Source organism: Paramisgurnus dabryanus, chromosome 14 (genome assembly GCF_030506205.2).
Source record: "Paramisgurnus dabryanus chromosome 14, PD_genome_1.1, whole genome shotgun sequence".
Lineage (NCBI taxonomy): Eukaryota > Metazoa > Chordata > Actinopteri > Cypriniformes > Cobitidae > Paramisgurnus > Paramisgurnus dabryanus.
Window position 1 is genome coordinate 33,056,002 of NC_133350.1, and position 25,828 is coordinate 33,081,829.

At 38.5% G+C, this 25,828-nt stretch overlaps 3 protein-coding genes across 6 annotated transcripts in view; 2 read left to right on the forward strand and 1 right to left on the reverse strand.

Annotated features, from left to right (window-relative positions):
* The window catches only part of raf1b (Raf-1 proto-oncogene, serine/threonine kinase b), a 34,062-nt gene extending 26,189 nt beyond the window's left edge, over window positions 1–7,873 (forward strand). For all 3 annotated transcript variants that reach the window (XM_065265961.2, XM_065265959.2, XM_065265960.2), the window contains 2 exons: window positions 6,395–6,529; window positions 6,961–7,873. In XM_065265961.2, coding sequence (XP_065122033.1) covers window positions 6,395–6,529; window positions 6,961–7,098 — 273 coding nt within the window. In that variant the 3' untranslated portion in view covers window positions 7,099–7,873. The remainder of the gene's footprint in view (window positions 1–6,394; window positions 6,530–6,960) is intronic.
* A 2,628-nt stretch (window positions 7,874–10,501) lies between these two features.
* On the reverse strand, window positions 10,502–18,783 carry mkrn2 (makorin, ring finger protein, 2). Its single transcript, XM_065265962.1, has 8 exons — window positions 18,630–18,783; window positions 18,185–18,313; window positions 16,586–16,725; window positions 16,001–16,299; window positions 15,622–15,836; window positions 14,997–15,107; window positions 11,451–11,595; window positions 10,502–11,313 (listed from the first exon to the last, which is right to left on the reverse strand). The coding sequence occupies exons 1-8, from the start codon at window positions 18,653–18,655 to the stop codon at window positions 11,164–11,166; spliced, it is 1,215 nt and encodes a 404-aa protein (XP_065122034.1). The 5' UTR covers window positions 18,656–18,783; the 3' UTR covers window positions 10,502–11,163.
* A 674-nt stretch (window positions 18,784–19,457) lies between these two features.
* On the forward strand, window positions 19,458–25,552 carry mkrn2os.1 (MKRN2 opposite strand, tandem duplicate 1). 2 transcript variants are annotated; one of them, XM_065265895.2, is made up of 5 exons: window positions 19,458–19,754; window positions 19,829–19,875; window positions 20,168–20,330; window positions 24,539–24,793; window positions 25,149–25,552. In XM_065265895.2, exons 1-4 carry the CDS (start codon window positions 19,513–19,515, stop codon window positions 24,756–24,758), a joined length of 672 nt encoding a protein of 223 aa, XP_065121967.1. In that variant the 5' UTR covers window positions 19,458–19,512; the 3' UTR covers window positions 24,759–24,793; window positions 25,149–25,552. The 2 variants fall into 2 exon arrangements, with proteins under 2 accessions (XP_065121967.1, XP_073667866.1); XM_073811765.1 differs by having other exon boundaries at window positions 24,539–25,551.
* The last annotated feature ends 276 nt before the right edge of the window (window positions 25,553–25,828 follow it).

Here is a 25,828-nt window from a genome sequence, read left to right on the forward strand (position 1 = left end):
CAATGGTAACAGCATAAACAAACGGCTTTCAGGAACAAACGTAATTTCCTGTAAACTTCCGCAAAGACTCAATAACAACGAAGTCCTTTTAGAGTAGTTTATTTCTGATAACAAGCAAAATAAACAAGTAGATTATCTTAGTTTTAATCAGAGCTAAAGTGTTTCAAAAACCACACTGAGCTGTGTAAAATGTGTACTATATAATGTAAACAATCTTGACTACAGATCATTTGCCAAACCTCCCTTCACATAGCTGTGATCCATGATCACCGTCTCGCCTTGTCTTTAGGAAAAGACAAGGGGTCCCCTTGTTTTTTGTAATTTTTTAGTTCAGTTTAGACCTTGCCAAACCATTTTACAAACCGAGACCAGAGGTTAAGTTTCATCCAGACGCGTAACTGCGACAATGCACATGTGTCTGATGAAACCGTCTATAGGAACAAAAGTGTTAAATCTTCAATTAGTTTTTTTGTGTGTGGTCTCTCACATTCTGAAAATCTGATAAGATTAAAAAATCTTTTGGTGTGGCCTGCTTGAAACTGCTGAGAGTCAATTCAATCAAATTATGCGAAAACGCTCCTCATTGTAGGCCTGCTGGATGTAGGCATGGACCGGTATGAGATTTTGGCGGTATGATAAGCAAAAATACCACCGTTTCATAGTATTGTGGTTTTTCCATTGCAACACTAAAATGTTTTATTTTCAGACCTAAACAAACAAAAACTTTTTAACTGGACCAAATGCATTTTATTTTTAAGTAACATACAATCACGTTTGCTGAGTGAAAATAAAGCCTTAAATTATAATTTTCTTTCAAAAAATATTTTTGTAATATAGACGGTTTCATCGGACGCACGTGATACATGTCTGGATCCGAACTTTACTTCCGGTTTCGTTTTTTTAATGGTCTGACTAGTTGCTAAACTGATCTCTTGAACGAATGCCTCGTCGAAAATAACAAATGTTTTGGTCTCCTAGGTAATCTGTGTGTTGTTTTTTTGCTTGTTATATAAATAAACTACGTTTAACTCTTTCACCGCCAGCGTTTTTAAAAAAAATTGCCAGCCAGCGCCAGCGTTTTTCATAATTTTCACCAAAGTTTAATGCCTTCCAGAAAATGTTCTTCTTTAAATAAATAAACATACAATATACCAAATGAAAGAACAGACCCTCTGCTTTCAAACAAAAAAACCGTTTCATCCTACCTTTAGTGGTTCTTTTGCAATCAGCTTTTGAATATGGGTAGGTTTTTGCAAAAACACCATATTTTGAGCAAAAAGCAGAAATAATTCCATATTTGTGACGGACTTTTCATAGAGATCCCATTCAGAGCGATCTTTAAAACAGACACGGACATGCAGCAGCTTGTCATAGGGCAATACTTCCGGTTTTAAAAAGTTGCGGAAGGGCGCCACCTGGTGGATAATAGCGGTATTGCGGAAAGACGGAAAATCTCGTCATTGGCGGGGAAGCGTTTTCTCTTAATTGACGAGATATCTCGTCAATGGCGGGGAAAGAGTTAAAGTACTTCGTTGTTATTTATTATTAGCGGAGTTTACCAGAAGTTACGTGCGGACTGCGACAGCGGCTTGTTTATGTTGTTACTGCTGAAACCATCATATATTTAATGTAAATTACATGACTTAATGATTTAATTACATTTGTGTAAACCCAGCTCAAACCTTGCAAATGGTATTACAGAAAATGTTAGTGGTTTTGAAACCTTGACTCTTTAAAACCTCAGTATACCTTGAAACCGGTAACCGGCCCATGCCTAGCTGGATGGCACTGGTGACACAAACTCAAAATCTGATTGGTTAATGCTACATTTTATTGCCATTCATCTTAAGCTGACGGCACCCGCACTGCTCGTTCTGAAGGCCTAGGCAGATTTCTTAGACCCATGATGAAATATGATTGGATAAATGCTCTATCATAAATACAGCGCAACCAAGAGAAAAGCTATTAAACAGATAATATACTATTATGGGATTAATGAATACACATTCATGGAAAAATATATTAAAATATAAATCAGTAATTCAGACAGTGTTAAGGCCAGCAGAGAAGGCTTTGCTGGTCCTGACGGCCACCACTGGTTTGTGGTGTGTCTTAAGCTATTACTCAGCTCATGAGTTTGGTTCTCAGTGTTTCTTAGATCTGCTGAAATGTGTTTGGCAGTAGCCTAAGTGTGATCTGGCTGGGCAGTCACCCTGGAGCCATGCTGCTAAATTTAGCTGCCCAAAGGCTAAAGATCCATTTAAAAGCAAAGTCACTGCTAGTGTTGCCTGTGACCCTGCTTTGTTTTTTAAAGAGTCTGTGGGCTTCAGTTTAAAGCTAAAAACAAAGGCCTGATCTTTTTAACAAATATATCAAGGTTATCTTAATATAATTCATTATTAGCATTAGTATTTGCTTAGGCATCACTTTTGTTGCTCAGTAACAACAATAAGGTACATTCTTAGCATTAGTTAACAACAATGAACAGTACTTTTACAGCATTAGGAACCTTGGACCACAAAACCAGTCGTAAGGGTAATTTCTTTATTAAGATTTATATTTGTTAGGTTAAGACAGGGATGCCAACCGTGTTCCTGGAAGGCTACCGTCCTGCAGATTTGAGCTCCAACCCCAATCAAACACAGCTGAAGCAGCTAATCAAGGTGTTCAGGGTTGCTTAATAATTACAGACAGGTGTGTGGGAGCTGGGTTGGAACTGAAGTGTGCAGGACGGTAGCCCTCCAGGAGCAGGGTTGGGCACTAGGGCTGGACCAGAAAATTCGAATATTCGTTCCGTGGGTTGACATTCGATTTTCAGTTTTGAGATTCGAATATATATATATAAATATTTTTCAGCGTTAATGCAGAGCTTTTGCCAAGCAGGAAGTGCGCTTCACGCTCCCGCTCTATAGGTGGCGCAGAGAGACCAACATCCATAGTCAACAGCCACCAAACGCCACCAGTGGAAGAGATCGCCTCGAACGGAAAGCGCGCTTCCTGCTTTGGCATTCACGCTAATAGTGTTGTAAATAACGTTCAGTTTCTTGCAAAAACTGATTGATTTGCTTCACAAGACGTCAATATGTCACACAGAGTTATGGGGGATTACTTTTGTATTGGATATATATGCTTTAGCTCTTAAAGGGTGCGGATCGGTTGACTTGCATGACGGAGCACTGGGGTTTCTGCAAAATATCTTCTTTATTGTTCTGCTGATGAAAAAAAGCATATTGGATGGTGTAAGTGTTAGTAAATAAACTTGATTTTGAAAGTATGCTAAAGTTTTATTACAGTTTGTTGAACTTCGTTCATTTATTTTCGTTGTTTTATTTAAATAGCCTACCCTTCGTTGTCAGTAATTACTGTGCTGCTAATTTCTGATACGGGAATGTTTATTTGTTAGAAAAATGTTAGGCTACCTTATTAAAAGTATTGCTCTTGTGTTTTGTTTCACTAATGCTGTTCTCGCAGGACGCGTGACAGGCACGCCGCTTCCAGCTTGCGCTGTTCTGTAGTATTTTTAAAGTTTATTTCTTAAAGTTTATTCTAAACGTGTCACATGTCCGTATTGCATGAAAAAAAGGCACTAAACTCCCTTGAGTCCGCAGCAACACATCCGCCACATAATAAAACTGTAGATAAACAGACACACACACACACACACACACAGATTCCTGCCTTTATTAAAGAGAAAAATATGTTCAGCCCCTCCTAACGAAGCTTCGAATATTCGATTTTATTTCTACTAGAGCTTCGAAGCTCAAAAAATGGTATTCGGAACAGCCCTATTGGGCACCCCTGGGTTAGGACAATATTTGGCTGAGATTTTGAAAATCTGTAAACTTTAGAGTGCAAAAACCTAAATATTGAGAAAATCGCATTTAAAGATCAATGTCCAATGAAGTCTGTATACAGCAAGGCATATTAATGAAAAACATATTTGTTTAAGTGCTCTCTACTGGCTTACCACTGTAATGATCTTGTTAACTGAATGGGGGAAGTTGGAAGCTTTTACATTAATCAAACTTGAATGAGAAAACCCTAGGGAACAGGTAGTTTTTTAGGCAATTTTGCTGCATCCACTCACAATTTTTTTTTTTTTATTAACGGTAGGAAATGTACAAAATATATTAATGGGACATGATCTTTACATATACTAATGATACTATACATTTTTGGCATAAAAGAAAAATCGATAATATTGACCACTGCAATGGATTTTTGTACAAACATACCCGTTTGGCTTAGGATTGTTTTTGAGGTACAGTGTCACATTTATTAAAGTTCATGTTACTTTGTACATTTGCTAATACATTTTCTGAAACAAAACCAGTAAGTAAAGCAACCACCCAGAATACCCTAGCAACTACGCAGAACATCTAGCGACCGAAAAGTAATGCCAAAGCAACCACCTGAAACACTTTAGTGACTGCATAGTAATGCCCTAGCACAGGAGTGGGGAACCCTGGGTCCTGGAGGGCCACTGTCCTGCAGAGTTTAGTTCCAACCCTCATCAAACACACCTGAATTTAATTTCCAAGTAATCCTGAAGACTTGAATTAGATTTTCAGGTGTGTTTAATTAGGGTTGGAACTAAACTCTGCAGGACAGTGGCCCTCCAGGACCAGGGTTCCCCACCCCTGCCCTAGCATAACCACCGAAACACCCTAGTGACCGCATAGTAGTGTCCTAGCAACCACCCGGAACACCTCAGCGACCACATAGTAATGTCCTAGCATAACCCAGAACACCTCAGTGACTGCATAGTAATGCCTTAGCATAACCACCGAAACACCCTAGTGACCGCATAGTCACTACTAGCAACCACTCGGAACACCTCGGCAACCACATAGTAGTGTCCTAGCAACCACCCGGAGCACCCCAGCAACCACATAGTAGTGTCCTAGCAACCACCCGGAAAACCCCAGAAACCACATAGTAGTGTCCTAGCAACCACCCGGAAAACCCCAGCAACCACATAGTAGTGTCCTAGCAACCACCCGGAAAACCCCAGCAACCACATAGTAGTGTCCTAGCAACCACCCGGAACACCTCAGCAACCACATAGTAATGTTCTAGCAACCACCCGGAACACCTCAGCAACTGCATAGAAATGTCCAAGCAACCACCCGGAACACCTCAGCGACCACATAGTAGTGTCCTAGCAACCACCCGGAACACCTCAGCGACCACATAGTAGTGTCCTAGCAACCACCTGGAACACCTCAACGACTGCATAGTAATGTCCTAGTAACCACCCGGAACACCTCAGCGACCACATAGTAGTGTCATAGCAACTACCTGGAACACCTCAGCGACTGCATAGTAATGTCCTAGCAACCACCCGGAACACCTCAGCAACACATAGTAATGTCCTAGCAACCACCCGGAACACAACACCAATCAGCATAGTAAAGTCCTAGCATAACCACACAAAAACGCCCTAGCTACTGCATAGTAGTGTCCTAGCAACCACCTGAAACACCCTAGTGACCGCATAGGTCCTAGCAACCACCCGGAACACCTCACCGACCACATAGTAGTGTCCTAGCAACCACCCGGAACACCTCAGCACCGCATAGTAATGTCCTAGCAACCACCCGGAACCTCAGCAACCGCATAGTAATGTTCTAGCAACCACCCAGAACACCTCAGCGACTGCATAGTAAAGTCCTAGCAACCACCCGGAACACCTCAGCGACCACATAGTAATCACATAGTAATCTCCTAGCAACCACCTAGGTGAAAATTTATTAGCAACCTCCTAGCACCCCATAGACCGCATAGTAAAGTCCTAGCATAACCACACAAAAACGCCCTAGCTACTGCATAGTAGTGTCCTAGCAACCACTTGAAACACTCTAGTGACTGCATAGTAATGCCCTAGCATAACCACCGAAACACCCTAGTGACCGCATAGTAGTGTCCTAGCAACCACCCGGAACACCCCAATGACCGCATAGTAAAGTCCTAGCATAACCACCCAGAAACGCCCTAGCTACTGCATAGTAGTGTCCTAGCAACCACTTGAAACACTCTAGCGACTGCATAGTAATGCCCTAGCATAACCACCGAAACACCCTAGTGACTGCATAGGTCCTAGCAACCACCCGAAACACCCAAGAGAACGCATAGTAATGCCCTAGCAACCACATAGTAAATGCCCTAGCACATGGGTGCCCAAATTCGGTTCTGGAGGGCTGGTGTCCTGCAGAGTTTGGCACTGCTGTCTAGCATAAGCACATGAAGTTGTGGTACTGCGACTGACATTTCCCAAAAAGCACCACCTACAGTTACATTACTTGCATTAAAAAATGTAATTAAAGGTAGTTTTGAATGTTTCAGGTAACATATGAATGTATAATAAAAGATTCTTCTCCGTTGTTGGATGTAGATCATCTTTATGGTGGGCAGGGGCTACTTAACCCCAGATCTCAGTAAACTTTACAAGAGCTGTCCCAAAGCCATGAAGAGACTTGTGGCTGACTGCATCCAGAAGTCCAAAGACGACAGGCCATTATTTCCACAGGTAACATCACTGCTTTAAAGCAAAATTAATACGAATTAAATCCTGTTCATGGTTATTATTGCAAATTCTCTGTGTGTGTTAGACTTATATAATCTACTTTTTAAGGGTCATTTCCATGTAAGCTGGAAATGTATGGTTTAGTATATCTGTTAGTTATCATTTTAACTAAATGTCCTGTAGTCTCAGTAAAATGCATTTAGCGCTTTAGGTGCTTTTATAAGGAATTGCAATAATACCTTCTATTAATTTACCTGTTTTCTGTTTTCTTTACCTAAAGCTGCTTTTAAACAAACAATAGAACATTGTAAAAAAACAGTATATAAATACATTTACCAGAACTTATTAGTTGATGTGGTTAAAATGAACACACATCTGTTCGCACTTTCTCAGTGTTAAAGATGACCTGTCACTTTCGTTTGTGTCTTTTTTAGATTCTTTCTTCAATAGAGCTGCTACAGCACTCCCTTCCCAAAATAAACCGCAGCGCATCAGAGCCTTCGCTCCACAGAGCCTCGCACACCGAAGACATCAACGTCTTCACGCTAGCGCTCACATCTGCCTTCAAGTGAAACCCAGCTGCTCGCTTCAGCTAAACACAAGCTAGAAACACAGACTCCAACATATTTAAGCTATGAACGGACGCTCCGTGGACTTTAACACCCGGGTGGCCTCTGAAATCTTTTATTTTTTGACCAGTGAAACATGCTGGAGGTAATAGGTTATACTTAAGAGAGCTAGTCATCCAGGTCAAAGGCTGACTTTTGATGCTGCTGCTGGTCTCTTTTCTGGACTGTTGGACTTCGTTGTACCCCAGGATCCATTCGGAGAGGGAACGGCCAACAGCACTTTAATGGTTCACACTTTGATCCGTTTCGTCCATTCATATCATGTAGATTAAGCCTTAAACCCCATTCATCAGACATATTATCATAAAAAGACCTTCTTCAGCTTTTATGGGATTTCATGACACAATTATACAATCAGTTATACAGAGTGTGATATGAGTGACACCACAATGTAGCATGTTGTATATTTTTCTTATGTGCCAGTACTGCTAATGGCCACATGTTTGTTGTCAACATTGTGTTTTTTGTTGTTGTTGTTGTTTTTTAATCAGACAACATTTAAAGGCCTCCTTAGCACAGGGTATGGGGAGCACTTTATGATCATGTCATCTCTTTGAGTTTGTACCTGTACAGAAGTCAAAGAAAAGTGGGTATTAACTTTATTATGAAACTTACTAGGGATTCATATATTTTTGGCTTGTTATTGCTTGTCATTGAGAATTAACTTGTAAACAGATCGTTTATCCATTGTATTTTAATAAAATTAAGTTAAATACAACACATGGACTCCTTAATGTTTCAGGCTTGGGGAGAATACTGCTATGATACATGCTATTTTAGAATAGAAACTCAACAAAAAACTCAGGTATAAATAAATATACTTTAATGTACTTAAAAAAAACTTAAAGGGAAAGACAAAGAAAGATATTTTGAAAAATGTATGCAAGTAGATCTGGGACACTATTGACTTCCATAGTAGGAAAGAATTATCCTATGGAAGTGGATGGTGCCCCAGACCTGTTTGGTTATTAATAGTTTTCAAAATATCTTTGTGTGGAGCAGACCAAAAAGGGTGAGTAAATAATGACAGAATTTTCGTATTGTGTACTATCCCTTTAATTACCAGCAAGTACATTTTTAGTAAATTGTTTATTTTGTACTACTAATACAAAAATACTAATCAAAAGATGTATATTTTACTACTTAAAGGAACAGTATGTAGGATTGTGGTCAAAACTGGTATTGCAATCACAAAACTTGTGGCTAAAACTGGTACTGCAATCACACAACTGGTGGCCAATACACAACATGACAACATAAACATCAGTTGAGGGCTGCAACTCCACTTTTTAAATGACAATATCCTGGCCGGACCACTGTTGTGAGCGATATATGTATTTGAAATGAAAATGATTTCTTAATGTCTAGTGACATATCAGGGCCATTTTATGATTAATTGATATAAATTTCTTACATACTGTTCCTTTAAGTAATACGTAGTGCTTAGTAATATTAAACTGATTTTTAATCTATTAAAATAAATGGTCTCAAGAACATATTTGTACATGTGCTATTTTAAGTACCAAATGTTGTTGCTTTGTTTATTAAGTACAAAATTAGTTCATTGAAAATAGTACATTTACTAAATGTACTTGTGTCACAACATAATTCCCATATTTGGGTTTGTGGTATACCCAGGTGAAAAAAGCTCTAAAATACTAAACAAAAATAATTAAAAAATGTGTTTTATCAATTATATTTTTGTCAACAAAGCAAAAAAAAAAAAAAAATGTTTTTATGCTCCTAAGAATCATTACAAACAAGATCCTGACCTAAACGTTAACCTAAACTCGAGGGTTCCCAAACTTTTCATTTCACGACTCTCATTCCCAGGACCAACCAACATATTTTTAAATCTAAATATGAGTAAAAACAATTTTTTTTGGTAGTTTTTATTTACCTTATCTCAAATAAATTTACATTTCATTAATAAAATATCAAAACACCAAAATTATTGTCAGTGCTATTAGTTGGACTAAACAGTTTTTTTGCCATTCACCACAACAGCCAAGCGACTTTGGGTTGGGACCACAGACTGTAGGTTGGGTCACACAGTGGTACACTGTTAAAAAATTCTGCAGAAATGACAGTATTACAGGCAGCTGGTTGCCATGGCAGTGACTTACTGTAGATTTTACATTTATGTTATTTACTGCCAACAGTTTGTTCAAAGTTAAATCTACATGAAACATTTTCAGTCTTTTTCTTCTACAGTAAGTTAATGGCAACCAGCTGCATAATAACAGCAATTTTTTACAGTGCAGGTGCATAAATTTGGGCACCCCAACAGAAAAATCACATCAATATTTAGAAGAGCCTCCTTTAGCAGAAATAACAGCCTCTATTTGAAAGTGCTAATCCAAACACCCAAATATTTATAGATTAAAATCATGGAAATTGTAAGGGGTGCCCAAACTTTTGCATACCAATAAGGTGGGATTAGCACAGTTTTTACTGGTAGTTTGTGTGTATGTTAAAAGTGAGCAGAAATCATATTTTTCACCCTGTTCATGCCCCCTATAAAATGTTATTAAGATCAGGAATATTTGAAATCTTATGGGGGCAGTTTCCCGCACAAGAAATTTAAAAAACATTTTGCACTGACATATTTTAACATACATCAGTGCCATTGTTTTGTCTCACAATGCACACCAGTATTGTTTTTTGTAATGTATGTTTTTAAAAACTACTTAAATGTCCTACTATAACTAAGACCTAGTCCTGGATTCCCGGACAGGGTTTAAAGGAAAACGCCACCATTTTTCAATATTTTATTATGTTTTTACCTCAACTTAGACTAATTATCACATACCTATCTTTTAAAAATGCACGTGAATGTGTTAGCATTTAGCCTAGCCCCATTCATTCCTTAGGATCCAAACAGGGATGAATTTAGAAGTCACCAAACACTTCCATGTTTTCCCTATTTAAAGACTCTTACATGAGTAGTTACACGTATGGCACAAAATAAAACATGGCGATTTTTTTAAGCCGATATAAAATGAGAACTATATTGTATAAATAGGATCCAAACAGGGATGAATTTAGAAGCAAAAAACACTTCCTTATTTTCCCTAAGGAATGAATAGGGCTAGGCTAAATGCGAACCCATTCACGATGCTCTGTACAAAGACTGCACACATTGAAAGTTGAGATAAGAACATAGTAAAATGTTTTCCTTTAAACATTAAACAGACTTTAGATCAGTTTAGTTTTGATCCATTTCTCATTTCAGTTGTCTTTTTCCAAATTACTGGATGGGATGATTGTATGCAGACATTTATCTATCTAAGATCTATTCTTAGTGTGTTCTGTACAGTAAATGTTTAAAGAAAGCACTAACCACTTAGTCACTTAACTGTTTATTACACTCTCTCCAGTGTCACTCAACGATACAATTCATAAAACAGAATACAGAATAACCCCTATGATGAGATCGGCTACAAGAGTACAGCAGGTAAGTTAAATGCAGTGCTATGATACTGGTTGATTGAGTCCAAAATGAATCATCTACACCCAAACGGTCCTCAAAAAATATAGATATATCCATGTATCGGCAAAGAATAAACATGTTACAAAAGTGTATTTTTAAATCACAGTAATGTATTGCATGTTGCCCATCAGTAATAAAGTGCAACATGTACTTTTTATTTTTTACACATACTGTATACACCAAGTGCTTTTAAAATGTGCCAGACATATCAGTTCTCATTTTCTTTTGACCATACATTCATCTTTGGGTTGAACGTTAAAAAATGTAGTTAATCTGGCCGAGTCCTAATGAAGGTCAGGAGAACACAGAGCAGCCTACAGACATGATACAGGTGCTTTATATGGTTTCATACTCGTGTAGTGTATGCTTTTGCACACAAACCTAGCACTTGTAAAAATGTCTTCTAAGGAAACCATCTCTAATGTAAACATGAAACGTTTACCTGCGAAAACATTTTTATTGCCTAGTAGTTAGTTAATCGGGTACTTAATAGTAACCGTACGTGTATGATGTAATCAATGTGACGCTGAAGAGCCGCTCTCGTCTCCGCCCCCTGACAGCTGCATGAACAGTTCACCCAGTTCATTGACTTCATCTTCATACTGCGGTACGCCGCGCTGTTCACGCTCCTCTATGAAGTCCCACAGACGCACCGAGTTAAGAAACTGAGGGAAAAGGGGTCGGGGCATTATATACATTATACACATAATATACAACAGTTAGGTCCGACTCATAACAGCGATCTTTTACAAGAAAATATATATTTATATGTACTGTATATATGAATTGTGTGTGTTTTTACCCGGACGCTGCCCTCAGCACTGAGTTGTTTGCGTGGTTTGTCGGGTTCTGCCCGTGTCCCATCAGGGTAGGCATGCATATAGAAACAGTTTCCTCCGAATGGACACGTTCCTCTACCCTGATCAAAGTATTTACACGGCTTCTTACTGCAAGATACATATGAGAATACAGAAATAGGTTTACAAACAAATTCAAGTGCATACTGATACTGACACAATTTCATCAATTTGAAAGGTATATGAATGGATGAAACCAAAGTAACATCTAAAGTTCCCAACTACTGTTTTTAGTGCAGTTGAAAGGGTGAGAGATGAAAGATCAAAGGCTCAGCACTATGGGAAGACTCCAAACACTAAACCTTTGATATTTTATTTATTTCTGTTTCAACTCTGAAGCTTGTCTTTAAAGTGAACTGTACAGCAGTCTATCTGTTGAATAAGAGTGGTTTACTGTTAGTTAAACTGGTTAGGATAGAAGCTTAAAAACACATGAAAGTCATGATATTTACGGTTTGATAGTTTCTTGTTTTTGTTTAGGACAGTGTAAAGCCTTAAAGGGGTCATATTATGAGATTTTTATAGATGTAAAATAAATCATTGGAGTTTGTATGTGAAGTTTTAGCTCAAAATAACCCACAGATAATTTTTTATAGCATGTTAAAATTGCCACTTTGTAGATGTAAAGCAATAATGTGACGTTTTTGGGTGTGTCCTTTAAAATGCAAATGAGCTGATGAACACTAAATGGTGGTTTGTTGAAATTGAAACTCAATTGTGCTGTCAATTTTTCTCGTTCTCTTTCTCTCTGCACTAAATGGTAGTAGTGTGTACGGATAGTGCAGATTAAGGGGCGGTATTTTTGTAATAAGACTCGCTACCTACATCACAAAAGAGGGTAAATCTGAATGACCAAAATCATACATGTGTACATGGTTTTACATGCTTGCAGAAAATGGTTTACTAAAACAAAGTTACTGGCTTGGTTTCTTTTTCACTTTTACTAGGTTGATAGAAGCACTGGGGACCCAATGATAGCATTTAAAGGTAGGGTAACAGCTTTGATCCTGAAACATTTTTAGTTATGCTGGTTAAAAGTCGCTCACATCCTGATAGCAATCACTGTCTTAAGTTGTTTAAAGGTATTTGTAGAAATGTATGTCATCTGTGAAAGGCGTAGGACCAAAAAATGTTCAACAAATCATAGATTTCGGTCCGAACGGATGTTTCCTTTTTTGTCCCTCATACGCAAGCGTAATTTGAATTCCCACCGCACAGCGAGTCCACGCAGACACCATACGTCATCGGCGCGTTCACGTGCGCTCACCTCCTGTAAACAGCGAGAACAGCAAACTTTTCTGCTGAATTGACAACCTACACAGGAGCCACAAAACTAAAGGCACCTTTTTAACATCAACAGCAAAAACTGCCTGGATCAGCAAGAACAAAAACCCAAATTAACATCGGTAACTTTACTGCTTTACCACGAGATGCAAACAGCTGCAGGAGGCAAAGGGTCTGAAAGGGTCGTTGCACTGTTTATTTTGGTAAGGTAGGTACGCGATATGTTTGTATTGAGATGGATTCAGATATTCTACTTTGATGAAACATTGTGTTGCTTATGAAATTTGTGTTCGTTTACGGATTAGCATAACGATATAGTTACTACGTCTACACAACCGAACGTGTGCTTAAACTAATTCTGCTGTAAACCAGTTGTTTATGTTGGTTATTTTGGTAAGGTTATTCACTTTGTACTGCAAAGTTTTCTCACTGCTGAATGAGACATGAGATGTGACCGTCTGATCTGATCACGTGTTCATGTGGTTGAAAGAGGCATGACTTTGGATGGCGATTTGACTTGAGGGTGGGATCGGGATTTCATTGCTAGGCAGCCACCGTTAGCATTTTTCAAAATGTGTTACCCTACCTTTAAAGCTCTACTGTGTACTTTATTGAGTTAATTCTTAACAAAAACCCATGTTTTCTTTCAAAAGTATGTGCTCATTCATGTGTAATTACTTCCCACCCACTAATCAAAGTATTCTCGTAAGTGTAGAATCTGCTATTTAAAATGCATACCGTCGAAGCGCTCTCTGGCTGAATCCATGTTGTGCCTCCATCTTTGAAATACATTCGCCGACGAGGGACATTCCTGAAATTCAAGCTCCGCCTTTCGCGCTTTCTCTCTACACTCATGCTGGCCGATAGCTGAAGCCTCCGGAGGTTGCATGTGTAGGCGGTATACGTCATCAAGACAGTCTTATTTCAGAATATTAACAATTATAAAGCTGACAATTATTCTTAGTTAATTGTAAATTGATGTAATATGCGTATGACTTGCGAATGTAATGCTCAGTTGATTTAAATAAACCAGGCTTGATGACGTATCCAGCCTGTGACCTGCGTAGCTGAATCCTTCGGATTTTACAACAGCCGCACACCGTAATGAACCTGCGATCTAATGCTTTGATTTGAAAGCCTGTTGAAGACATATTCTCGAGGACATTAAAACAAATCACCAAGGAAGCGAAACGGGGATTATAAACGACAACGCGACAGGAAAAACATCAAGACCAAAGTCACTATTGGAGTTAGTTTTCCAAGATGGGGCTCAAGGGACACTGAAGTTGCACTTTATATCTTCTCCACAGGTAATTCAGCATATTCGTTTACATCTATACAGTCCATGTTGTAAACTTGAAGTTTTATAGTTCCTTGGCTAACTTTAGCATGATTATGCATAACACTTGTTAGTGTAAACATGCATGTGGTTTAATGTGTTCGAACAGCCACATGCCGTCTCTCCGCCCATTTATGTAATCTGAGGTACTGAGATAAATGTTTTTCATCTTTTCTGACCTCTAGCACAAACACACGGTGACAGCCATATTTTTAGCCTTTCATATACATGGACATGTAACGTTTACTTAAAACATAAGCATTGTACTCTGACATAATACTCTGATAAAAGCGTCTGATCTGCGCGTCTTTCGTTTCATTTTACAAGCGTGTGAAAGTTGCGCGATCTTTTTTCACCAATATGAGAGAAAGCTCTTACATATACACGGACATGTAACGTTTACTTAAAACATAAGCATTGTACTTTGACATAATATTAGTTCGCGTCCATTTAAACCCGTCATGGTTGCTTTTTGTATGTGATTTTAAGCGGACATATCATGACAATCAGACTTTTTTCATGTTAAACATAAATCTGTGTGCTTTGATGGATCACAGGCAAAGGACATTGCAAATTGTTCATTTTTTTTCTCATTGCTTTTGCTTTGTAGCTACTGGAAGCCATGTTAACCTTGGCATGACACGGCCGGGCCACCGTACGAGTTAAAACGCGTTCCGAATGGGGGGGGCTAGAAAGTAATATTCAGTTGCTTGTCATATAGACTTTCACCGCTAGATGGGAGTAGATCCTACACAGTGGAGCTTTAAGGTGGAATGTGTTAAATTTTTAACCAGGACTAAAAGTTCAAAGATTGACCACTGTTGAATTTAAGTATTTTAATTGGTTTGAAAACTCCTTTAAAACACACCTGACTCCAGATTTGAACGCTTCAATGAGACGATTTTTCTCATCCTGATCTTCTACCCAGTACATACTGGGTATGACAAACTCAGAAACCACACGGCACTCTGGACAAGACCTGCAGACAGACAGACGGACAGAAGTCACACCATTTCATATTTTATTAAACACTTAATTACTAGATACCAAGATAAATTCTGCAATGTGGTTCATAAAAAACAAGACATTGCACCGGTCAATGAAACTTCTAACAGATATTAATACTTATTTTGCTGTCAGCTGTCATGCTCAAAAGCACCTCAGTTGTCCACTCCCGGTCTTGGGAATCAAAACAGGCAACCTTCACATTATAGCCCGACTCTCTAACCACTAGCACTGAGATTGAGTTTCTTCATACATCATCTTGGAATGGCTTAATTATTCCATTTCATTTTGCTGCCTTTGTATACGGCTTTGGATATAAGCTAAAATAAAATGCTTAAATATTAATGTTATTGGAGGTCAAAAAAGTAAATTATAGGTTCCATGGAACGATAAGACAGGAATAAGAATGATAAAATGTGTCCGATTAACCTATGGACTACTGTATATGGACACAACAATGAAAGCATATGGTTTGGGTTTTGACTTACTTGCGAATCTGGTTCTTAAACTGCTCGACGCAGCGCCACTGACGGATGCAGCTTAAACAGTACGTGTGACAGCAGCTGGACAGGATGCCGAAGCGACGCTCTGATGGAGACACTTTGTCATACACCACCTCCATACAGATGGTGCACTGCTTGTCCTGACTCTGTTGGGCCGCGAAAGCTTTCTCCATGTCCACCTCAAAAGCCATCATACATATCTAAGAGCACAGAGACAAAATTCTCATGACACAAGAGTCGTGTTTTAGGTATTTGGTGAACAATGGAAAAAACACGCTGATAGATGGCTTTCACATAAGGATACTCTTTATGATATCTTATTTGTGCAGTTCGAAACAATGCATATAAGTAAAGGTAGAATCACCTTTTCATGCGCCGCCCTTTGTTCAGGGTCGTGCGGATCCAAAACTCTCAGCTGACATATTTCACACATATCGCCGTGAAGATACGGGCACCTGTCTTCAAAGTGACACTGCCCCGCTGCCATGTATGGACACAGCTGAGTCTGTTGGCTCATGTCTGGATAAGAGCTGGCAGTGGCTGAACTCTCCAGGCCTGAGCGGATGGCATCCAGGTAAGTGTGTGGTTTGCAGTGAGCGCTGTAGTCCCAACAGTCTGCGCTTCCTCCGCTGTATGCCCGACCTGTGGTGTCACAGCCTAGATCTATTACAAGAAAAACAAACCAAAAGATAGGAAAATGTGTTTTTACATGCAATATATGTAAAGTTCACGAGTTCACATTAACATGTAATCAATAGGGTAATGAGATAAAGCATATTTGGCGTGCTGTCCAAGCAGAGGGCACAGAACTCTATATGAAGGTATCTCAGGAGACAGCATCTGAAGGCAGCATTTTAGAGATTTCAGATGCAGCCTAAATATTTTCTATTAAGGACTATTAACCAATGAACGTTTGTGTTAAAAATAGCATCAAGAGCTGTTTATATACCTTTGTCTCTCAACACTAGTGGTTTTTTGACATGTTTTGTCGTGGTTGATGGTGGTCCTGGTGCTCCTGCAGTACTGGCTCTGGTAGTGTGGTCTACTGGTGGGCCGCTGCCACGGCCATGTGGTTTGACGTGGTCATATCTGTAAGACATAGAAAACTTATTTTTTACTTATACTTTAAAAAAGTAAAGCCTACATTGGCCTATATATTAATTTATGATATATGAGTGATCTTTTAGAATGATAAAAAATGTAAGTAAAACTTAGTAAAAGCATATAGATTTAAACTAAACTTCAGATATGGTTGTGATGTGACAGGGAGCACAGCTCTCTCAGAGCTGCAGAATGACTGCTTAAAGGCTGCAACAAATGCTCCTCTGTTTCTTGCATAAACCTAATTGGCTGGCTCTGCACTAGGTAATTTGCATAAGGCGATGTGATTGGCTGACGCACACATTGGCACTTGAAAAGTTGAGAAATGTTCAACTTCTGCCACGAACCCACAATTCAGTTCGGCAAACACATGACGTCATTAAAGCTCATGCCCCATGTGAATGTTCCCATAAAGGTGCAGTGTGTACATTTTAGGTGTATCTCCTGACAAAAATGCTATAATATGAAAAGCATAACTATGTTTTCAGTAGGGGTGCACCGATATATCGGCCCATGATGCTTGCTATGCTTCTCAATAAATTACAGTGAAATGCCGCTACATCCAAAAGCCAGAGGGCGCTCTTGTGCAGAAACTCAATATGCGCTGCAGACGAAGAACCATACACATGCAGCTATGACACGCATCACCAGGAAATGGCTTATGGATATATTGATATTGCTGTTTTTCAAACCTTTTCAGATAGCTTCATGATAAAAAAGAATATATATAATGATTATGTTTGACGAGTGTTGCTTTTTCAAATGCATTTTAAACGATTTCATCAGCAATTTCAGATCGATAAGGACTTACTGATCAAAAGTCGTAGAATAGCTGTGGATAATAACGGCCACGCATTTTAAGTGTATATCTGCATTTATCGGTGCACCCCTAGTTTTCAGTGGTGCATAAAGACCTTATATAATGCACCGTTATGTTTTTATTACCTTATAATGAGCCATGCATTTTACTGCATGCATTTGAGTATCTGCGATGTAAACCTGTTTATCGTAAAAATCTCCAAGACCTGGATTTAAATAGATAGTATAGATTTGAAACAATGAGGGTGAGTACATGATGACACTATTTGCACACTAAATCTATATCACAAATCATAATTAGTCATATCACTGACACATATCATGTCATGATTAAACTCTATTTTATTTTTAAAATAAAATTAAATATCAAAAGGTGTTCCACTGTGAAACGGTGACAGTTAAGGGGTTAATTATATGTAATTATCAAACCCAACAGTATTTGACAACTATAATTCAAATAACTAAATTGATTTGATTTCTTCTATTAGTTTAAACTAAACTGTCTGCTAGTCCAAGGCTTGTACAACCTTTCCTCCAAAAACAGCATACATACATTATACCAAAATCCATATATTTGATCAAAGCCATGATTTTTCAAAAGCATGAGAACAATTGCTACAAGTCTCACCTGCATTTGTCTCCATAGGCACAAAATCCTCTCTGATAGTATTTACAGATAGTTGAAGGTCTGCTTGTGTTTAGATCATGAGAGAACATGCATCTGCTCCCCTCCCGACAAACACCATTAAGGAAATATCTAGAGAAAGACAGAAAACATCATTCAAGCAATTGATGTCATATGTGAATCAAACGTGATGGAGCCTGTTTGTGAAGATCTTGAAATGCGCCTTAATTTTAACCATCAGTGCTCTTCTTACTAAAATCTCTATGTTAAATGAATCTATATATGTGAGTGTGAATGTAAGAGATCGGATCTGAGATCTGCAGTCACACATGCGTCAGTCCAGCAGCACCATTTTCTCTCATGTCAAAGTCATACTGATATTACTAACATTATTAAATAAAGCTATTCCTCAGTGGATATATAATAACGGTTTGGTGTTTTTCCTTACCTGCAGGTCACTTGTTTCGTTGACATATTTTATTCCGTAAACCAATTTGATGTTTGTTACTGTATCCACGGTTCTGTGCATCCGGAAAATAAGCCCGGCTAGATTGCAGACACGTTGCTGATTGGTTCCGTCTCTGCGTTGACATGTTGGTGACAGTGAACAAGTAGCATGCATTTTTTTTTTTTTTTAACAAGTAGCATGCAGACAGCTTTCCATAATTTAAATAAATATTTTTAAGAAATGTTTTGGAAAATATATTATTGGTAATATCTAAATGCTTCGTCAACAGCTTGAAAGTTCAACAGTAGGCAGCTGACATGAAAACAGCTGTGAGACGGATTTTTTTATTTCAGTTAGAAAGGCGTAAGGGACAAGTTTAAGGAGCCAGACAGTAGAAATAACGAATTTATGCATTAATTGACAATAATACAGGAAGTAAAAATCAGTAATAATAAAGATATGTTTTGTCATAGAAACAGAATCAGCGAGCTCCAGAAAGGTTTCTTAATTGAGCAGGTATTTTTTAGTTTACTTAAAATAGGGAACAATAATAAGCATATGAAAATACAACACACAAACATGTGATTACATATTTGTACTATTTGTGTACAAGCCGAATGCTCCAGTAATATACTACTCCTACTCCTACTACTAAAAATAATAATAATAATCATCAAATAATCGTATTTAATGACAGGGATGGTGTTACTTGTGCTTACGGACCGACATTTTGATTGCATTCTTTTTTACTGAGGTTTGTCGTCGCGTGCCCCCTGGCGGCACAGTCCTGAAACCAATGACGTCATAACAGAAATGTGAGAAAGCGAAACTGATCTGAGGTCAGACTTAGACAACAGGTAACGCGAGTCTCAGTCTACCACCAATGGACCAAACTGTGATCAAATACAGACATTGCGGAAGAGACGTTTACTGTTTTTCGTGTTCAAATGCTCATTTTAATAAACAAACTGATGATTTAAACAGACGCGAGTGTCCGATCTGCCGTCACACTCTTACATTTGGCCTATTGGACGCACCTGTCGCGATCACCTGCCCTTTCATTAACGCACATAAAGTCTCGTGTGCTTTTATAATAGGATCAGTTCACGGCCCATCACATTTAGGGTGAGTTTATAATGATTATATAAGTAAATGTTATGTTAATAACATATGGCAATATCATTTCTGTTTTTCTCTAGAGAATGGCTTGACACAGAAATACATGTGGGACTCACAAATTCACAAGGTATTGTGCATTATCGGAAATATTATATAAAAAACATATTTAGGTCATATTCATCACATAATCATCAGGGTAAAATGCTCAGCATATTTTCTTAGCATGAAAATCAGATTTTTTGCATTATGTTGAAAAGATTTTAAAAAAATCACTGAAAATCATCATGTCAACACATTTGCCTCATGCAATTTTTTTTAGCAAAGTTTAGGTTAATTTTGTGATTACAGTGCAACACTGATATGCTATTATATCTGTTATTTGTTTTGATGTTGTTTTGTTTTCTAATGTTCATCTTTAGGTCTGGTTTATAACTACACACTGTCAGGGGTCCAGAGAGATGATCATGGTTGGGAACAGTGTGTCTGTGTACAGTTGGTCCCACCGTGGAGACATGACCTGAGAGATTCATGGGACAGAGAACTGAACGAGTTTTCTCTACTCCCAGAATGGGTTTCAGAACGGTACAACAATACATCTTATGCAATTAAGCCAAAACTATCATGTGTATGGTACAGCCCTATCTGATATTTATCTGATTTTTTTATAATTTGTAACCAAGGATTCCATTACTTAAGATTCCAACACACAAACAATAATAATTTATATTGGGGCCTAGTTTCTGGGGACTAGAATTATATATGATGTAACATACAGTCTTGTTCAAAATAATAGCAGTACAATGTGACTAACCAGAATAATCAAGGTTTTTAGTATATTTTTATTGCTACGTGGCAAACAAGTTACCAGTAGGTTCAGTAGATTCTCAGAAAACAAATGAGACCCAGCATTCATGATATGCACGCTCTTAAGGCTGTGCAATTGGGCAATTAGTTGAATTAGTTGAAAGGGGTGTGTTAAAAAAAATAGCAGTGTGGCATTCAATAACTGAGGTCATCAATTTTGTGAAGAAACAGGTGTGAATCAGGTGGCCCCTATTTAAGGATGAAGCCAACACTTGTTGAACATGCATTTGAAAGCTGAGGAAAATGGGTCGTGCAAGACATTATTCAGAAGAACAGCGTACTTTGATTAAAAAGTTGATTGGAGAGGGGAAAACCTATAAAGAGGTGCAAAAAATGATAGGCTGTTCAGCTAAAATGATCTCCAATGCCTTAAAATGGAGAGCAAAACCAGAGAGACGTGGAAGAAAACGGAAGACAACCATCAAAATGGATAGAAGAATAACCAGAATGGCAAAGGCTCAGCCTATGATCACCTCCAGGATGATCAAAGACAGTCTGGAGTTACCTGTAAGTACTGTGACAGTTAGAAGAAGTCTGTGTGAAGCTAATCTATTTTCAAGAATCCCCCGAAAAGTCCCTCTGTTAAAAAATAGGCATGTGCAGAAGAGGTTACAATTTGCCAAAGAACACATCAACTGGCCTAAAGAGAAATGGAGAAACATTTTGTGGACTGATGAGAGTAAAATTGTTCTTTTTGGGTCCAAGGGCCACAGGCAGTTCGTGAGACGACCCCCAAACTCTGAATTCAAGCCACAGTACACAGTGAAGACAGTGAAGCATGGAGGTGCAAGCATCATGATATGGGCATGTTTCTCCTACTATGGTGTTGGGCCTATTTATCGCATACCAGGGATCATGGATCAGTTTGCATATGTTAAAATACTTGAAGAGGTCATGTTGCCCTATGCTGAAGAGGACATGCCCTTGAAATGGTTGTTTCAACAAGACAATGACCCAAAACACACTAGTAAACGGGCAAAGTCTTGGTTCCAAACCAACAAAATTAATGTTATGGAGTGGCCAGCCCAATCTCCAGACCTTAATCCAATTGAGAACTTGTGGGGTGATATCAAAAATGCTGTTTCTGAAGCAAAACCAAGAAATGTGAATGAATTGTGGAATGTTGTTAAAGAATCATGGAGTGGAATAACAGCTGAGAGGTGCCACAAGTTGGTTGACTCCATGCCACACAGATGTCAAGCAGTTTTAAAAAACTGTGGTCATACAACTAAATATTAGTTTAGTGATTCACAGGATTGCTAAATCCCAGAAAAAAATTTTTTCGTACAAAATAGTTTGTAGTTTGTACAGTCAAAGGTAGACACTGCTCTTTTTTTGAACACACCCCTTTCAACTAATTGCCCAATTGCACAGCCTTAAGAGCGTGCATATCATGAATGCTGGGTCTTGTTTGTTTTCTGAGAATCTACTGAACCTACTGGTAACTTGTTTGCCACGTAGCAATAAAAAATATACTAAAAACCTTGATTATTCTGGTTAGTCACATTGTACTGCTATTATTTTGAACAAGACTGTATGTACACTTTAACCCCATCAATGTTCAAGACCACATTATGTTTTAGATCACTTTGGGACAGTTTTCTAGATATATTAGTCTAAATGTTTGAGCTGTCATAACTGAAAACATCTTGTACTGACATATCTTAAAATATATCAGTGCCATTATTTTGTCTTAAAATGTACACCAGTAATGTTTTCTGTAAGGTTTGTTTGTAAAAACAACTTAAATGTCCTAATATAACTAAACCCTATTCCTGGCTTTATCTTAACCCTGTTCGGGAAACTGCTGCATAATTTCCAACAGAACTAGAAACTGAAACCACCCCCTTACGTGAAAGCTGCCAGCTCTCTCCTTTTTCAAATACTGTTACAACCTGAATGGGTGCTCGCGATTGTGTTTGAAGTCGCTGTTAAAACCTGCTTCCCTCTCGTGCAGATACACACTCTTTGGCCTATTTGCACAGGGGACATTTCAGTTCAGTTTTCAGTTCTATTACCAAGCCTGCTCAGGGCCCACCACAAACACCCCAATGAAGCATGGCGGATAACAACAGAACTGAATTGCATAACCTCGCTCTATGCAGGACCCATTGGTAAACATTTGGCAGATGTCTCCATTTTACCAAATAGTCTACTACGAAATAGTGTGAGTTGAAAGGCCAGCACCGTGGCCAGACTGACCTGGCTGACATTTTTATCCTCCCTCAGAGGGTCGATACTGTGCATGTAGAGGGACACCTTACTCCACAGTTTTACATGCCTCCTGAAACGTTTAGATGCCTGCGTTTACTGCATAGCTGCAAGGCTGGAGGTAGCAAGAGGGGTGTTCAAGAGAAAAGCTTTGCTGACATGATGTCCGACAAGTTGAGCCTGAGAGACCGATTCTACCCCTCAACGAGATTCATTTGTAAACCCCATGAGTGAACAAGCTGCCCTGCCTCGGAGCAGCGGGACCACAACCATGGGGAACGCAAGCTCAGTTGCACTCCTTGAAGAGCGCCAGGCAGGTACACAGCGTGCGAATGGGCACCCACTCGCAGTGTACACAGATCCCTCAAGAACTGACTGTGCATGCTGCACTCCCATGCACATAATACACAACTCATGTGTTTTTCTTTGTCTGTATTGTAGTGGGGACAGGGAGGAACACAACATCTTAACTGTTTGTTTGACATAACTGGCCACATGCACACACAAAGACATTGCTAAGGCACAACAAGCTAAGTATGTTCATTCTGGATGTGCTTTAATGCTTGCTGGGCCATACGTCATCCCGTCTATTATGTATCTTCCTAAAGCCCAATTTATAGTTGTGTGTAAGCTCTATGCCGTAGTAAAAAATTGGCGTCATAGGTATTTACGTTTGCAACGGTGAAAACAAAGATGAGCCAAGTTGAGGAGTGATTTAACTCAAATTGCAACAAAAGTCGCTGTTTATTTACTTCCATCAATGCTGGTCTTCTCAAAACATAAACAAGAAGTTGCTGTTTTTTCTTCGTTTGTGAGTTAACTTGCCAAGCTGCTTCTTCATTGAGGGCCATGCTGCTACTATGGTTACACGCGTGGATACTGCCTTCCAGCGGTCTGCACATGTGTTTGCACGTCGACGACGAAGCAAAAGTATAAATGAAAACCGACGCGGAACCTACGCTATTGCGGCTACGCCGTAGCTGAGCCCTAAAGCCCAATTTATAGTCGTGCGTAAGCTCAACGCTGTAGCTAGGCCATAGGTTATCCATAGCCTGTGCATAGTTCTGCGTAGCCTAACGTGCACCTCGCAAAATTTTTAACAGCGCGTCAGTTCTACGCGGACTGCAAGCGCTGTGATTGGTCCACCAGAACCCCTCCCGTCAGGTAAAAAAACTGCGTCATAGGTATTTCCGTTTGCAACGAGAAAACAAAGATGGGCCAAGTTGAGGAGTGATTTACTTCAAACTGCAACAAAATAATGTTATAGTTGTGCGTAGGTCCTACGGCAAAGCCGCGACGGTGTAGGTTCCGCGTCGGTTTTCATTTATACTTTTGTGTTGACATGCAAACACACGCGCCGACCGCTGGTAGGCAGTATCCACGCGTGTAACCACAATAGCAGTGTGACTGTCAATGAAGAAGCAGCTTGGCAAGTTACCCCACAAACGAAGAAGAAACAGCAATTTATTGTGTTTGATTTGAGAAGACCCGCATTGATGGAAGTTAATAAACAGCAACTTTTGTTGCAGTTTGAATTAAATCCTATGATCCTTTATACTGTTGTATGTAGTAAACAAGATACAATACAATAAGTGTGTATCTAATTTTTACTTTATAAGGTTAAATATATGAGTGCTTCTACTGTGACCTAAAAACTATACAATTGTAAAAAACAGTCTGTTAGTTTAATATAATCTAAATGTTTTTACCAACAGATTTCATGAGGAGAGGGAATTTGGATCGTGTTGTTACGGTTTTGCTTTGACTTTCATAAACCGCATGCGCTCACTGGATGGAAAAGTGGCTTTGAGTAGAGATGAGTTCACAGGATGTCATGTTTTACCCAGAATAAAGACAGTGTCCACATACATCAACATCTACCATACAATATTACAACATGGATTTTACATAGCTGACAAATTGGATAACATGTGACACAATTGTTTTGATGAAACAAGCAAAATGTAAAGGTAGTAAAATAGTATTATAAAATAGTATTGTAAAATAGTAGGTCTGTAAACACAATGTTTTACAACTCTATACTGCTGTAAGTGCAGTGTAACACTGAAACCACACGTGTGGTGTGAGGTGTTTACAGGATTCATTTACATATGACAGATGTGAATTAATTACTCATGACAGGCTGTTAACCTCTAAATATTTTAAAAGCGGTTTTAGGCACATAATTAAAACGCATGTTTAATAAATCTTTGGATGTAATGCATATTTTTGTGTTTAAACAATGTGTTTAAGAAGTTTTGTTTATGGAACAACATTTTAGTACATATAAATGATTTTTGATATCCTTATTTAAAAAAATGTCAGGTGGTGTAACCAATATATTCCAGAGTGAAGGTGGTATCACCAATCATTGTCTATTTGACAGGTAAGTTTTAATGCGCTCACTGTGTCATGCTGAATCTTTGTTTATTTGATAGTTTTATTTAAAATTATAATACTGAAAATAGTTTAAAAGTGTTAAAAAATTACATTTAAGAACAATAATAAAAAACTATTTTAGACAACCGTAATTTGCATTTATTAAAATTGTTAGCTAAATTATTAGCTTATTAAAATTATTTAGCTTAATTTTTATTTCTTAGGGGAATATAGCAGTTGGACCCACCTGACCTTTATAATGAATTTACATAAATATACGTTTTAAATGCAATTTAACATTGGTTGTACCACCTGACACATAAAGTGTACCAGCCCACCCATGTGATGTGATGATGTGACATCATGTTCACCGTTTATACTTGTTAACTTCTTAATAAAAGGCCAATGATTGACCCAACTGTTTTGCATGTCAATTATCTGTTCAATGAATGAAATATGACACTTCAAGTAAATTAACCTAATTATAATATGTGTCTCTATGTGCATCTGTATTGGTAAGATTAAAGTAACTGTAGCTTGTTCAAGCAGTCTTGACAGAAACATGGCTCAGGATGCAACTTCTGCACTTAAGGCCAGAACCACATCCTAAACATTGAGGGGACAAA